The sequence below is a fragment of the Ostrinia furnacalis genome, unplaced genomic scaffold (assembly GCF_004193835.3).
Source record: "Ostrinia furnacalis isolate ACB-3 unplaced genomic scaffold, ASM419383v2 OfSCF2357, whole genome shotgun sequence".
Lineage (NCBI taxonomy): Eukaryota > Metazoa > Arthropoda > Insecta > Lepidoptera > Crambidae > Ostrinia > Ostrinia furnacalis.
The window spans coordinates 185549-200738 of record NW_021132596.1 but is presented as its reverse complement, the minus strand read 5'-3'; the positions used below and the strand labels follow the sequence as shown (position 1 = coordinate 200738).

The 15190-nt window shown below is 41.3% G+C and overlaps 1 protein-coding gene across 1 annotated transcript; it reads right to left on the bottom strand.

Annotated features, from left to right (window-relative positions):
• Window positions 1-15151, bottom strand: LOC114355210 (uncharacterized). Its single transcript, XM_028307920.1, has 7 exons — window positions 9726-15151; window positions 6233-9017; window positions 3942-5677; window positions 3472-3872; window positions 2012-2353; window positions 1203-1763; window positions 1-943 (listed from the first exon to the last, which is right to left on the bottom strand). The coding sequence occupies exons 1-7, from the start codon at window positions 15101-15103 to the stop codon at window positions 72-74; spliced, it is 12075 nt and encodes a 4024-aa protein (XP_028163721.1). The 5' UTR covers window positions 15104-15151; the 3' UTR covers window positions 1-71.
• Window positions 15152-15190: the final 39 nt, after the last annotated feature.

Here is a 15190-nt window from a genome sequence, read left to right as displayed (position 1 = left end):
TGGACAGACGATAGTCGGGAACACTTGCTTTGAAGTTCTGTAGTGAGGCATGGTAAATGTTGGCGATTGGTTTATTTGAACGAAGTACGTGAAACATTTTGTATCTCTACGAGATCAAAACAGCAAATTCCAGTAAGTCCTTTAGATCCGGATCCTTTACCTCCAATGACTATCTTGAAGCCTTTGAGAGCTTCTTCAGCTTCCGAACCTGCAGTAGCGCCGCCGGCTCCTTCGGCGTTTTCTCCCGCTCCGGTGCCTGCCTTGCCAGCGGCGCCACCCGCGCCACCCGCGCCACCAGCGCCGCCGGCGGTTTCATCAGGCGGGCAGATGCAATCAGGATCAGTCTTCGATGGAGGAGGGAGTGGAGGCAGAGGACCATTACACTTACAAGCATCCTCAATAGGAATCGCATCGCTTTCTTCAGGAGTTGGAATGTCTTCCGGATGCTCCTCAAAGTACTGCAACGCATCTTCAAAACTCATTTCTTCAGAATCCATATATGACAGTTTTCTATGTAAAGGCCTCTTCTTGAACTTGAATCTGAAACCTGATGTGGTCTGAGTCATATTAGACTTCATTTTAAGTTCCTCCATCATTTCCCGCTTGTCGATTTGATCAAATTCTTCTTTCAAATATTTTAGTCTTTCGTAATCGATTTTCAACTCTTTTGGTGAACTCGAAATGTCGAGTATTTCTTGATCTGCAGGGGCTGGAGGACATTCGCAGATATTTTTCTTTCCTTTGTTACAGTCACATTTTTCTTTACTTTTTCCTTTGCAAATGCAGCATTGGCAGCCTTTAGACTCTGTGATGAATCGCTGACATGGGCATTGCTTTTTCCTCTTCTTTTTCTTTTTCTTTTCATCATTCTCATCACATAGGCAGGCACCTCTCTTGGGTGCAGTAAGGCAAGTGGAGGCTTTACTTCCTTCTTTGGCACCATCTGAAACAAATAGGAAGAAAACTATGTTTTAATTTTATTTACTCCATTAAATAATAAGATCCTGCTGAATACTACTTGAAAATTTTAGATGAGTCTATCTAAACAATCTAACTTGATACAGATATAACCAATAATTCCTCGTATAACCAATAATTACCTACTGAAGGAATCAGATATTGGCCATAATGATTACTCATTAATCAAAAGATTTCTTGAGAGATTTGTTTTATTAGATGGTAGAAATAATAATAAAAAATACCTTTTGAACAAGGTAACGTTGCTTTGCGCTTGCGAATAGCGGCGTTCGGATTTGAGTCGCCACAACTAATTGACGCCATTTGCTTTGCAGCTTTTTCGAATAGTTCTTTTAATTTGTCTGGATCGCATTTGCAGTTATCCGATCGGCCTTGCTCTCGAGGGACGATCGATACTTGAGTGCCCATCGGCTGGTGACAAACTTCTTGCCCAGCGCACGGTGCAATACGACAAGACGCGGGTCCACCTGATGGTTGCTTTAGTGCTGGTTTAGGAAGCCTGGGGGGGCAAGCCTTGCTTCTTGCAGGGCAGCCGTTGTCATGCATGGATGTCTCAATCCTGACTGATTGTTTTGGTGGGTGGTTAACATGCAAGGTAGTTGGTTTGTGAGGTGGTGGGTGCGGTGACGCTTTTTCCATACGTGATTGAGAAGGGGTTGCTGCGTTGTGCGGTACACGACACACTCTTATGGGAGTTTTCTGGGCGGTGAATTTCCTATGCTGTGATGATGTCAGAGATTTTGAGCTTTTACGAGGACACTTGACGTATACTTCACGATGTAAACCTAAAACAAAAATTACCTATTATGCTATAACATTGAAAGCTGATATTTTATAATGCTTTACACAAAAGCGTGCAGATCGCTGCATGGTGCGATTACAGCGCGATCTAAATCTAAGGCCGATGACAGGTCGTGTGAACTGTCATAGGTCGCAAGACCTGCCATTGGCCTTTGATCGCACCGGTGATGGCGATTTGCACGCGTCGGTGTGTTTGAAACTTATGACATGTTTGTAAGTTCCGAGTAATAACCTTGAGCGGCTCCTTGTTTTGCTATTATGGGGGTAATTAATTCTGAAGCAATCGTTGGAATACTTGGAACGCATTCTTCGATTATCGGTATAATTTCTGTGCTCTGTTCTTTTGGTGTGCAACAGCACGGCCTGTCTCGGATCGTATCGACGCTTACAGCTCTTAGTTGTTTTACTGGCTTCAATGTAATAGTTTCTTTAGTAGCGTAGTGACTAGTTATTTCATCGTTTTTTATTTGTTTCTCCATACATTGCTGTAAAGCTTCTTCATCAACCAACTTCGATATATCTCCGTAAATGTGTGGTCTTTTACCTTTCGATCTGAGTTTTATTCCTCCGGGAGCTAGAAATATGGAAAAATAATGCCAGATTTTGTATGGAAAGTGGCGTCTTTTTTTTTTCGCGCGGCCATCGACCAAACTTTGTTTTTTGATTACAAAATCCCAACTAATATTATAAATGCGAAAGTAACTCTGTCTGTCTGTCTGTCTGTCTGTCTGTCTGTCTGTCTGTCTGTTACGCTTTCCCGCTTAAACCTCGCAACCGATTTTGATGAAATTTGGCATAGAGATAGTTTGAGTCCCGGGAAAGAACATAGGATAGTTTTTATCCCGGTTTTTGAAACAGGGACGCGCGCGATAAAGTTTTTCTGTGACAGACAAAATTCCACGCGGGCGAAGCCGCGGGCGGAAAGCTAGTAGTGTAATAAACCAAACTTACTATGGCATGTATACCTCTAAACTCAGTCTGAACTGAGTTACGAGCATTAGAAGTTTGATTATTTTCATACTAGATTTGCTTTTTGTGCGCAAGTTTTATAAGAAATTGCTACAAAATATTGCGCTATTTTTTTATTGCGCTGATTCTGCTCCATACTGATGTCTGGAGCCTTTAATGAATGATATTGTTTGTTTACACATACAATATCACTATTTTGTTGCAATTTCTTACAAAACTTTGCGCGCAAAAAGCAAATCTAGTATGAAAATCATCAAACTTCTAATGCTCGTAACTCAGTTCAGACTGAGTTTAGAGGTATGCCATACATGCCATAGTAAGTTTGGTTTATTACACTATTTTGTAATCAAAAAACAAAGTTTGGTCGATGGCCGCGCGAAAAAAAAAAGACGCCAATTTCCGGCATTGTCTTTTGGGTTTTGATACAAAAGTAAGTTTTGTAGTAGAACCTAACTTTTGTATCGATACCTAACCTTTATTAGTTACGTAGTACTTATTGTTATTCTGCCTTTATCTCGTATACCGATTGCAAACTATTGATCATTTTGTCCATTGAAAAAATTACCAAGTAATATGATTTTTATGTAGGTATTTAGTTGAATTATTATTGGTAAATGCATCAATAATGTTGTTTTGATTTCAAAGTACTCTCTACATGCTTTTAATTTTGGGTAATATACCTACTATGTGTAACATGTGTTATTTGTTATCAATGTAACTTACCGTCATAGCGACTCATTTTCCGGTCCCATTTAGAGATGTTTTCGGATATTTGTATGCAAATAGTAGAATCTGCTCCATCAACAGAACTATCGGTATCATATTCGTCGGATGTTGGCACTACCAAATAAACAGACGAATCTTCTGGCAATTTCTTTCGTAACAACAATTCATTCACGACATCTAACATGCTGTGATCACTATTGAAGTCATGAATAACCATGACAGAGTCTTTTCTATTATAGCTTTCACTTCCTTCTGCTCCATCTTTAGGTGCATCAGTTTGAGACAATCTGAATATTAATACGTCGTTTGTATCTTTATTCTTTTTCTTGCGTTTTTCACAATGCTGGTTATTGTACTCGTCCGAGGAAATAATCAGAATATCGCGAATGTAACTGTGGCTGAAAATTTAGTACAAATTAGAAAATCATCAAATAAGTAACATGTCATTAAAATTGTCTAAAAAGTACCTTTTCAGTGTTTCCGATGTGTCGTAGTCAAGCGTGTCTGTTATTATACCAGATTCATCCATTGTGAGTACGCTGTACGTATCACGTGCAGATATTAAATAATGACTTGCGTCTGAAGAAAATTCACTATCGATAAATGAAACCACACTTATGGTGTCTTCTTCTGCGATATAAGAACCTGTAGATAAACTCACTGAAGAATCGGTCTTTACTATGAATATAGATTCGTAGCTCGATGATCTGATAGATGTAGCAATCGTAGTTTGCGATTGGCTTTGGAAGATGGGTGGTGTTGTTTGACCTTCAGAAAATAAGCAGTAAGAGTGGTCATACGACTCTGTGATGTAAGTATTATCAGTTTCAAGTCTGTGCAAATCTATGTAAGAGTCATAAATATCATCGAAAGAGGTATCTTCAAAAACATATTCAGAAGTTTCGGAAAGATCTTCTTCTGATGTAGTTGTAAAATTAACATTATACTTTAATAAATATTCTATGTCATCTTTTTTCCGACTATTGCGATGTGCTTTTATTTTAGGTTGTGAGTAAATACCCTTCCTCTTATTAATAGACTTATGGGCTAAATTAATAGACCCTAAGTTTTCTTCGTTTCCATAATATTGCGCTGTCTCGTATCTTTTCCTTCGTGATTGTTCCATTGAAAAAGATGGAACACCTACAGCTCTTCCAACAGTCACCTTAATTCCTTCATTATCTACAAACACCCCTCCTTTAACTCCTGGCACGCATTCTTCAGGGCATGGGCAAAGAGAAGATATATCTGGGGATGTAACTCTTATTTTGACGTAACTGTGTTTGAATCTTATTTTCTTTTTATCACACCCACATCCTCGATCACATGTTGTAGTTTTTATTATATCTTGGAATTCTTCCGATATGCCTGCTACTTTTGATTTTACAGCAGCAACACCTTTAACACTTTTCCTAGCTCCAGCTACTCCCACCTTTTTTGATTTAGTTCTGATTTTACCCTTTTTTTCAGATGGTGTCGGTTCAGGCGGAAGACCAGCTTCAGTACGTATTTTCTTTATTAACTCCTTTTCGGATGCAGTTTTGCCTTCAGGAATTGGTAATCCAGCCTGAACTAAACCTCTTATTATTTTTTCTTTTTGAGCTGGAGTCTTTCCTGTTAATGGTGTTATTAAACCATCAGCTTTTGCTTTTTTAACTATTGCTTTTTCTGAAGGGGTAACAGCCTCAGGAGCTACCCCAAATTCTGGTGGTTTTTTTGCTTTAGTTTTAATGCCTCTTCTTTTTTCCGAAGGAGTTGCTTCAGGCGGAAGACCTACTTCAGTCCTTATTTTCTTTATTAATTCTTTTTCGGATGGGGTTGTCCCTTCGGGTATTGGTAGCCCAGCTTCTGCTAAACCCCTTATTATTTTCTCTTTTTGTTCTGGAGTCTTTCCCTTGAGTGGCGTTAACAAACCTTCTGCTTTAGCTTTTTTTATAACTTCTCTTTCGGATGGAGTTTTTGCTTCAGGAGGTATTCCCAATTCTCCCCGAATTTTTCGAATCATTGATTTTTCAGATGCTGTCTTTCCTTCTGGAAGTGGCAAGCCTGCTTGTGCTAGTCCTCGAATGATTTTCTCTTTTTCTGCCGGCGTCTTGCCTTCTAATGGCGTCAATAAACCTGCAGCTTTTGCCTTTTTTAATTTTTCTGATGGAATAGGTTTTGCAGATGGTCGAGCTGCTTTGGCAGACGGCTCTCTTTCTGCCTCTGGGGTCAACAAAGGACATATACATTCGTCGCTAGGCCCCTTGCCTTCTTTCATTACTTTTGCAGTTTTTTGGTCCAACTCCCTGGCCTGATCAGGAGGTAATGCTGGTGGCCCGACATATGCTGGCTTTTTAGGTTTTCCTTTTTCAGCTTCAATTTGAGCAATTACGGCTTTTTCCGAAGCAGTCCTTCCTTCAGGCAGAGGAATTCCCGCTTCTGCCATGCCTCTTAAAATTTTTTCTTTTTGTGAAGGGGTCTTACCTTCAAGAGGGGTAATTATTCCAGCTGCTTGAGCTTTCCGCATTCTTTCTTTTATAGATGGCGTTTTGGGTTCTGGTGGTAATCCTAATTCTGTTCTGACTTTTTTTATCAACTCTTTTTCTGATGGTGTTTTGCCTTCTGGTATAGGCAGGCCTGATTTTGCCAAACCTCGTAATATTTTTTCTTTTTGTTCCGGAGTTTTTCCTTCTAATGGAGTTAACAACCCTTCTGCTTTTGCTTTTCTTAGTTTTTCAGATGGGACACCTGCAGCAGATGGAGCTCTTGGCGTGGCTTTTATTTTGGCTATCAAAGCTTTCTCAGAGGGAGTTCTACCCTCTGGCAATGGGATGCCCATGTCGTGTTGTGCTTTTAACATTTTTTCTTTCTCTGGTCCTGATTTTCCTTCTAATGGGCCTATAATTCCCGCTGCCAATGCTTTATTATATTTCTGTTTTTCTGAAGGTGTTTTAGGTTCTGGAGGTAATCCTAAGTCTGCTCGAACTTTGTCAATTAATTTCCTTTCGGATGCTGTTTTTGCCTCGGGTAGTGGCAAACCTTGCATAGCTAGCCCCCGAATAATTTTTTCCTTTTGCTCTGGAGTCTTTCCTGTTAATGGTGTGATAAGTCCAGCAGCTTTAGCTTTTCGTAATTTTTCAGATGGTATTGCCATCGCTTCTGACGGCGCTCGACCTTTGATTTTAGCTATAAGAGCTTTTTCGGATGGTGTTCGACCTTCGGGCAAGGGAATACCCATGTCATGTTGAGCTTTCAAAATTTTCTCTTTTTGGGCTGGTGTTTTCCCTTCTAGTGGTTCTATAATACCTGCAGCTAAAGCTTTATTATACTTGTCTTTTTCAGCGGCTGTCTTTAGTTCCGGCGGAAGGCCGAGGTCTGCTCTAACTTTGTCAATCAATTTTTTTTCAGATGCAGTCTTGCCTTCGGGTAGAGGCAAACCTTTCATAGCTAGGCCTCTTATTATTTTTTCTTTTTGATCTGGAGTTTTGCCTTCTAACGGCGTCAACAAGCCTTCTGCTTTCGCTTTTCGCATTTTTTCTGATGGTATTGCAGCTGGCGCTACCGAGGGAGCCCTCGGTGTAGCTTTAATTTTTGCTATTAAAGCTTTTTCTGATGGAGTTCGACCTTCGGGTAGTGGTATGCCCATGTCATGCTGAGCCTTTAAGATCTTTTCTTTTTCGGGTCCAGATTTTCCTTCTAATGGTTCTATTATTCCTGCTGCTAAAGCTTTGTTATATTTATCTCTTGCTGCTGCGGTTTTTGGTTCTGGTGGAAGTCCTAGATCTGCTCTGACTTTATCTATAAGTTTCTTTTCAGATGCCGTTTTTCCCTCTGGCAATGGTAAACCTTGCATAGCCAATCCTCTTAAAATCTTTTCTTTTTGTTCTGGCGTTTTCCCTGTTAGTGGAGTAATTAATCCCGCGGCTTTAGCTTTTCTTAACTTTTCTGAGGGTATTGCTACAGCCGAGGGAGCTTTAGGCATTGCTTTAATTTTGGCTATTAAAGCTTTTTCAGAAGGTGTACGACCTTCTGGAAGTGGAATACCCATATCGTGCTGCGCTTTTAGAATTTTTTCTTTTTCTGGACCCGATTTACCTTCTAATGGTACAATGATTCCGGCTGCTAAAGCTTTATTATACTTATCCTTTGCTGCCGCTGTTTTTGGTTCGGGTGGAAGACCCAGGTCAGCTCTAACTTTGTCTATTAATTTTTTTTCTGAGGGTGTCTTTCCTTCTGGAAGCGGCAAACCTTGCATGGCAAGGCCTTTTAATATTTTCTCCTTTTGCTCGGGAGTTTTGCCTTCTAAAGGTGTAATAAGTCCCGCTGCTTTAGCTTTCCGTAACTTTTCTGATGGTATTCCAACCGCTGACGGAGCTCTTGGCGTAGCTTTGATTTTGGCTATAAGTGCTTTTTCAGACGGGGTGCGCCCTTCAGGTAGCGGGATGCCCATGTCGTGTTGGGCTTTTAACATTTTTTCTTTCTCTGGACCGGATTTTCCTTCTAACGGTGCAATTATACCAGCTGCCAAAGCTTTATTGTACTTTTGTCTTTCAGCAGCTGTTTTAGGTTCTGGGGGCAAGCCAAGTTCGGCTCGCACTTTGTCAATTAGTTTTTTCTCGGATGGTGTCTTAGCCTCAGGAAGAGGCAAACCTTGCATTGCTAAACCTCTTATAATTTTTTCTTTTTGTTCGGGTGATTTTCCTGCTAATGGGGTGATAAGACCAGCTGCCTTAGCTTTCCTAAGTTTTTCGGATGGTACACCCACAGCTTCTGATGGCGCTCGGGGCATTGCTTTAATTTTAGCAATTAAAGCTTTTTCAGATGGTGTTCGACCTTCAGGTAATGGGATACCCATGTCGTGTTGTGCTTTTAGAATTTTTTCTTTTTCTGGTCCTGATTTTCCTTCTAAAGGTTCTATTATTCCTGCTGCCAAAGCCTTGTTATACTTATCTTTTTCTGCTGCAGTTTTTGGTTCTGGTGGAAGCCCTAGATCTGCCCTTACTTTATCAACAAGTTTCTTTTCTGATGCCGTTTTCCCCTCTGGCAATGGTAAGCCTTGCATAGCCAATCCTCTTAAAATCTTTTCTTTTTGCTCTGGGGTTTTTCCTGTTAACGGAGTTAGTAATCCTGCTGCTTTTGCTTTTCGTAATTTTTCTGACGGGATCCCCACTGGTGCTCCTGGAGGTGCTGCTTTAATTTTTGCTATTAACGCTTTTTCCGATGGAGTCCTTCCTTCTGGTAAAGGTATTCCCATATCGTGTTGGGCTTTCAAAATCTTCTCTTTCTGGGCTGGTGTTTTCCCTTCTAGCGGTTCTATAACACCTGCAGCTAAAGCTTTATTATATTTGTCTCTTTCAGCGGCGCTTTTCGGCTCGGGGGGAAGGCCAAGGTCGGCCCTAACTCTGTCGATCAATTTTCTCTCAGATGGTGTTTTCCCTTCTGGTAATGGTAAACCTTGCATGGCTAATCCACGTAGTATTTTTTCTTTTTGTTCTGGAGTTTTTCCCGTTAATGGAGTAATCAGGCCGGCTGCTTTTGCTTTTCTAAGTTTTTCGGATGGGATTGCAACAGGAGCTGCTGATGGCGCCCTCGGCATTGCTTTGATTTTAGCTATCAAAGCTTTTTCAGATGGCGTACGACCTTCAGGGAGGGGTATGCCCATGTCGTGCTGTGCTTTTAATATTTTTTCCTTTTCTGGACCGGATTTGCCTTCTAGTGGAACTATGACGCCAGCCGCCAAAGCTTTGTTGTACTTATCTCTTGCTGCCGCTGTTTTCGGTTCGGGTGGGAGTCCTAGATCAGCTCTGACCTTGTCAATAAGTTTCTTTTCAGAAGCGGTTTTTCCTTCTGGGAGTGGTAAGCCTTGCATAGCCAATCCTCTTATAATTTTTTCTTTTTGCTCGGGGGTCTTTCCCGTTAGCGGAGTGATTAATCCTGCTGCTTTTGCCTTCCGTAATTTTTCTGAAGGGATTCCCACTGGTGCTCCTGGAGGTGCTGCTTTAATTTTCGCTATCAAAGCCTTCTCCGAGGGAGTCCTTCCTTCTGGTAAAGGTATTCCCATATCGTGTTGAGCTTTCAAAATTTTCTCTTTTTGGGCTGGTGTTTTCCCTTCTAGCGGTTCTATAACACCTGCAGCTAAAGCTTTATTATANCCCATGTCGTGTTGTGCTTTTAATATCTTTTCCTTTTCTGGACCGGATTTGCCTTCTAGTGGAACTATGACGCCAGCCGCCAAAGCTTTGTTGTACTTATCTCTTGCTGCCGCTGTTTTCGGTTCGGGTGGGAGTCCTAGATCAGCTCTAACCTTGTCAATAAGTTTCTTCTCAGATGCGGTTTTTCCTTCCGGGAGTGGTAAGCCTTGCATAGCCAATCCTCTTATAATCTTTTCCTTTTGCTCTGGGGTTTTTCCTGTTAGCGGAGTGATTAATCCTGCTGCTTTTGCCTTTCGTAATTTTTCTGAAGGGATTCCCACTGGTGCTCCTGGAGGTGTTGTTTTAATTTTCGCTATCAAAGCCTTCTCCGAGGGAGTCCTTCCTTCTGGCAAAGGTATTCCCATATCGTGTTGGGCTTTCAAAATCTTCTCTTTTTGGGCTGGTGTTTTCCCTTCTAGCGGTTCTATAACACCTGCAGCTAAAGCTTTATTATATTTGTCTTTTTCAGCGGCACTTTTTGGCTCGGGGGGAAGGCCAAGGTCGGCCCTAACTTTGTCGATCAATTTTCTCTCAGATGGTGTTTTCCCTTCTGGTAACGGTAAACCTTGCATGGCTAATCCACGTAGTATTTTCTCTTTTTGTTCTGGAGTTTTTCCCGTTAATGGAGTAATCAGACCGGCTGCTTTTGCTTTTCTAAGTTTTTCGGATGGGATTGCAACAGGAGCTGCTGATGGTGCCCTTGGCATTGCTTTGATTTTAGCTATCAAAGCTTTTTCAGACGGTGTACGACCTTCAGGGAGGGGTATGCCCATGTCGTGCTGCGCTTTTAATATTTTTTCCTTTTCTGGACCGGATTTGCCTTCTAGTGGAACTATGACGCCAGCCGCCAAAGCTTTGTTGTACTTATCTCTTGCTGCCGCTGTTTTCGGTTCGGGTGGGAGTCCTAGATCAGCTCTGACCTTGTCAATAAGTTTCTTTTCAGAAGCGGTTTTTCCTTCTGGAAGTGGTAAGCCTTGCATAGCCAATCCTCTTATAATTTTTTCTTTTTGCTCGGGGGTCTTTCCCGTTAGCGGAGTGATTAATCCTGCTGCTTTTGCCTTCCGTAATTTTTCTGAAGGGATCCCCACTGGTGCTCCTGGAGGTGCTGCTTTGATTTTTGCTATTAATGCTTTCTCTGATGCGGTCCTTCCTTCTGGTAAAGGTATTCCCATATCATGTTGAGCTTTCAAAATTTTCTCTTTTTGGGCTGGTGTTTTCCCTTCTAGCGGTTCTATAACACCTGCAGCTAAAGCTTTGTTATATTTATCTCTTTCAGCGGCAGTCCTTGGTTCAGGAGGCAGACCAACGTCAGCCCTGACCTTATCAATTAATTTTCTCTCAGATGCTGTCTTTCCTTCTGGGAGCGGTAAACCGGACATGGCCAATCCACGTAGTATTTTTTCTTTTTGTTCTGGAGTTTTTCCCTCTAAGGGAGTAATCAATCCAGCTGCCTTTGCTTTTCTAAGTTTTTCGGATGGAATTGCTACAGGAGCAGCTGATGGTGCCCTTGGCATCGCTTTAATTTTAGCTATTAAAGCTTTTTCAGAAGGAGTACGACCTTCAGGCAGGGGTATACCCATGTCGTGTTGTGCTTTTAATATCTTTTCCTTTTCTGGACCGGATTTGCCTTCTAGTGGAACTATGACGCCAGCCGCCAAAGCTTTGTTGTACTTATCTCTTGCTGCCGCTGTTTTCGGTTCGGGTGGGAGTCCTAGATCAGCTCTGACCTTGTCAATAAGTTTCTTTTCAGAAGCGGTTTTTCCTTCTGGAAGTGGTAAGCCTTGCATAGCCAATCCTCTTATAATTTTTTCTTTTTGCTCGGGGGTCTTTCCCGTTAGCGGAGTGATTAATCCTGCTGCTTTTGCCTTCCGTAATTTTTCTGAAGGGATCCCCACTGGTGCTCCTGGAGGTGCTGCTTTGATTTTTGCTATTAATGCTTTCTCTGATGCGGTCCTTCCTTCTGGTAAAGGTATTCCCATATCATGTTGAGCTTTCAAAATTTTCTCTTTTTGGGCTGGTGTTTTCCCTTCTAGCGGTTCTATAACACCTGCAGCTAAAGCTTTGTTATATTTATCTCTTTCAGCGGCAGTCCTTGGTTCAGGAGGCAGACCAACGTCAGCCCTGACCTTATCAATTAATTTTCTCTCAGATGCTGTCTTTCCTTCTGGGAGCGGTAAACCGGACATGGCCAATCCACGTAGTATTTTTTCTTTTTGTTCTGGAGTTTTTCCCTCTAAGGGAGTAATCAATCCAGCTGCCTTTGCTTTTCTAAGTTTTTCGGATGGAATTGCTACAGGAGCAGCTGATGGTGCCCTTGGCATCGCTTTAATTTTAGCTATTAAAGCTTTTTCAGAAGGAGTACGACCTTCAGGCAGGGGTATACCCATGTCGTGTTGTGCTTTTAATATCTTTTCCTTTTCTGGACCGGATTTGCCTTCTAGTGGAACTATGACGCCAGCCGCCAAAGCTTTGTTGTACTTATCTCTTGCTGCCGCTGTTTTCGGTTCGGGTGGGAGTCCTAGATCAGCTCTGACCTTGTCGATAAGTTTCTTCTCAGATGCGGTTTTTCCTTCCGGGAGTGGTAAGCCTTGCATAGCCAATCCTCTTATAATCTTTTCTTTTTGCTCTGGAGTTTTTCCTGTTAGCGGAGTGATTAATCCTGCTGCTTTTGCCTTTCGTAATTTTTCTGAAGGGATTCCTATTGGTGCTCCTGGAGGTGTTGCTCTAATTTTCGCTATCAAAGCCTTCTCCGAGGGAGTCCTTCCTTCTGGTAAAGGTATTCCCATATCGTGTTGGGCTTTCAAAATCTTCTCTTTTTGGGATGGTGTTTTCCCTTCTAGCGGTTCTATAACACCTGCAGCTAAAGCTTTATTATATTTATCTTTTTCAGCGGCAGTCTTTGGTTCTGGTGGAAGACCAAGATCAGCTCTGACTTTATCGATAAGTTTTTTCTCGGATGCTGTTTTTGCCTCTGGTAATGGCATACCTTGCATGGCTAATCCTCTTATAATCTTTTCCTTTTGTTCAGGTGTCTTCCCAGCTAGTGGGGTAATCAAACCAGCTGCTTTTGCTTTTTTCATTTTTTCTGATGGGGTCGCTACTGGAGCCGCTGATGGTGCCCTTGGCATTGCTTTAATTTTAGCTATTAAAGCTTTTTCAGATGGTGTACGACCTTCAGGGAGGGGTATGCCCATGTCGTGTTGTGCTTTTAATATTTTTTCCTTTTCTGGACCGGATTTGCCTTCTAGTGGAACTATGGCGCCAGCGGCCAAAGCTTTGTTGTACTTATCTCTTGCTGCCGCTGTTTTCGGTTCGGGTGGGAGTCCTAGATCAGCTCTGACCTTGTCTATAAGTTTCTTTTCAGAAGCGGTTTTCCCTTCTGGGAGTGGTAAACCTTGCATAGCCAACCCTCTTAAAATCTTTTCTTTTTGCTCTGGGGTTTTTCCCGTTAGCGGAGTTAATAATCCTTCTGCTTTAGCTTTTCGTAATTTTTCAGACGGAATACCCACGGGTGCTCCTGGGGGTGTTGCTTTTATTTTTGCAATCAGGGCCTTTTCTGAAGGTGTTCTTCCTTCTGGCAAAGGAATTCCCATGTCGTGTTGAGCTTTTAGAATTTTCTCTTTCTGGGCTGGTGTTTTTCCTTCTAGTGGTTCTATCATGCCGGCAGCTAGTGCTTTATTATATTTGTCTTTTTCTGCAGCAGTTTTTGGCTCTGGAGGCAGTCCAAGGTCTGCTCTGACTTTGTCAATTAGTTTCTTTTCTGACGCTGTCTTTCCTTCTGGTAAAGGCAAACCTTGCATGGCGAGGCCTCTAATTATTTTTTCTTTTTGCTCTGGAGTTTTACCTTCTAATGGAGTAATTAAACCTGCAGCTTTGGCTTTTTTCAATTTTTCTGATGGTGTTCCAACAGCTACAGATGGTTTTCTTGATTTTATTTTGGCTATAAGAGCTTTCTCAGAAGCCGTTCTTCCTTCAGGTAATGGTAAACCCATATCATGTTGGGCTTTTAATATTTTCTCTTTCTCCGCTGCAGATTTTCCTTCTAGTGGCGTGATTATACCAGCCGCTGTGGCTTTTTTATATTTTTCTTTTTCGGCTGCCGTTTTAGGTTGTGGTGGCAAACCAACTTCGGTTCTGACTTTATCTATCAACTTCTTTTCTGACGGAGTTTTTCCTTCAGGTAAAGGTATACCAGCCATTGCCAAACCTTTGAGTATTTTTTCTTTTTGCTCTTTAGTCTTGCCATCTAATGGCGTCAACAGGCCAGCAGCCTTAGCTTTACGCAGTTTTTCTGACGGTACTCGTTTTTCAGATGGTGCTACACCCACTGCCGTTTTGATTTTTTGAATCAAAGCTTTTTCAGAAGGCGTCCTACCTTCTGGAAGTTGAATACCAAGTTCGGCTTGTTTCTTCAATATTTTTTCTTTTTCTGCTGCAGTTTTACCTTCTAATGGAATTAAAGCTCCGGCAGCCTCTGCCTTTTTCATTTTTTCTTTTTCAGCTGCAGTTTGTGGTTCAGGCGGTAAACCAAGTTCGGTTCTTACTTTATTCATTAAAGCTCTTTCGGAGTCTGTTTTTGCTTCCGGCAAAGGTACTCCGGACATCGCTAGGTCTTTAAGAATTTTCTCTTTTTCTGCTGGTGATTTACCTTCCATGGCGGCAACTGCTTCTTTGGTTCTTTTAGCTATTTCTTTCTTTCGTTCCCTTACGCTAGCCGTTTCTAAAGCTGCGGCGGATTTTCTTATTTCACCTAACCGTCTTTCTTCCCTTGGCATGTGACCGCAAAGTATACAGTTACAATTATCACAGTTCTTCTTCTTATAGCAGTCATAAAGACTTTTCATTACTTCAAACATGGCATCAGAATTACACGAACAGCAACAACTTTCTTCTTTAGCACCAAATTGGCATCTGTACACCCTCCACCGTGCTTGCATCATGGGGTTATTGTACGTCTTTAAGCATTCTGGTACGTTATAATCAGACACTATATTTACTGTGAAATTTGTATTAAAAGGGTTGTAAGACTTTTGTCTAATTATATCGGAGCCCTTTACAATGAACTTAGGCTTACCCGAGCAACTGTATTTTAGATCAGGCATACTGTAGCGATTATAATAATCTCTAGATTTCTTTGAAGAGCTAACATGATTTAGCAATAATTGTTCCTTAGAATATTTGTACACTTTGTACTTAGTTCGCCTCCTGTGTTTAACTTTCTTATTGTGAACGTATATACAAACGTTTTCACAACCATTACAAGGACTCTCTTCATAGTTTTTGTACGCTGTTTCTTCAGTAATAGTATAATCGGTTGGTGGTTGAAATTTCATCTTTTCATTTGTGTACAATATTTTCAGCTCTTTGCTTCTGTATTCTTTGTTCCGCTTACGAGTATTTTTAATGTAGCAAAATTTTCGTTCGGTGAATTTACAAGCCCAGCTATCGTCTGCCATAATGTTTTTATTACTAATACTTTACATTGATTTTAGTTGATTCAATTTACATATTTTTTTAAGTTATACGTTTTAATTATTTTGATT

Bases quoted from the DNA above. Each gene is read 5' to 3' on its own strand.
- LOC114355210 (XM_028307920.1), bottom strand. From the start codon at position 15,103: ATGGCAGACGATAGCTGGGCTTGTAAATTCACCGAACGAAAATTTTGC. The intron at 5,678-6,232 runs GCCACGCCAAGA...TTGACCCCAGAG, and splicing joins CTTTGATAGCCAAAATAAAA to GCAGAAAGAGAGCCGTCTGC. The intron at 3,873-3,941 runs GTACTTTTTAGA...CTAAATTTTCAG, and splicing joins ACATCGGAAACACTGAAAAG to CCACAGTTACATTCGCGATA.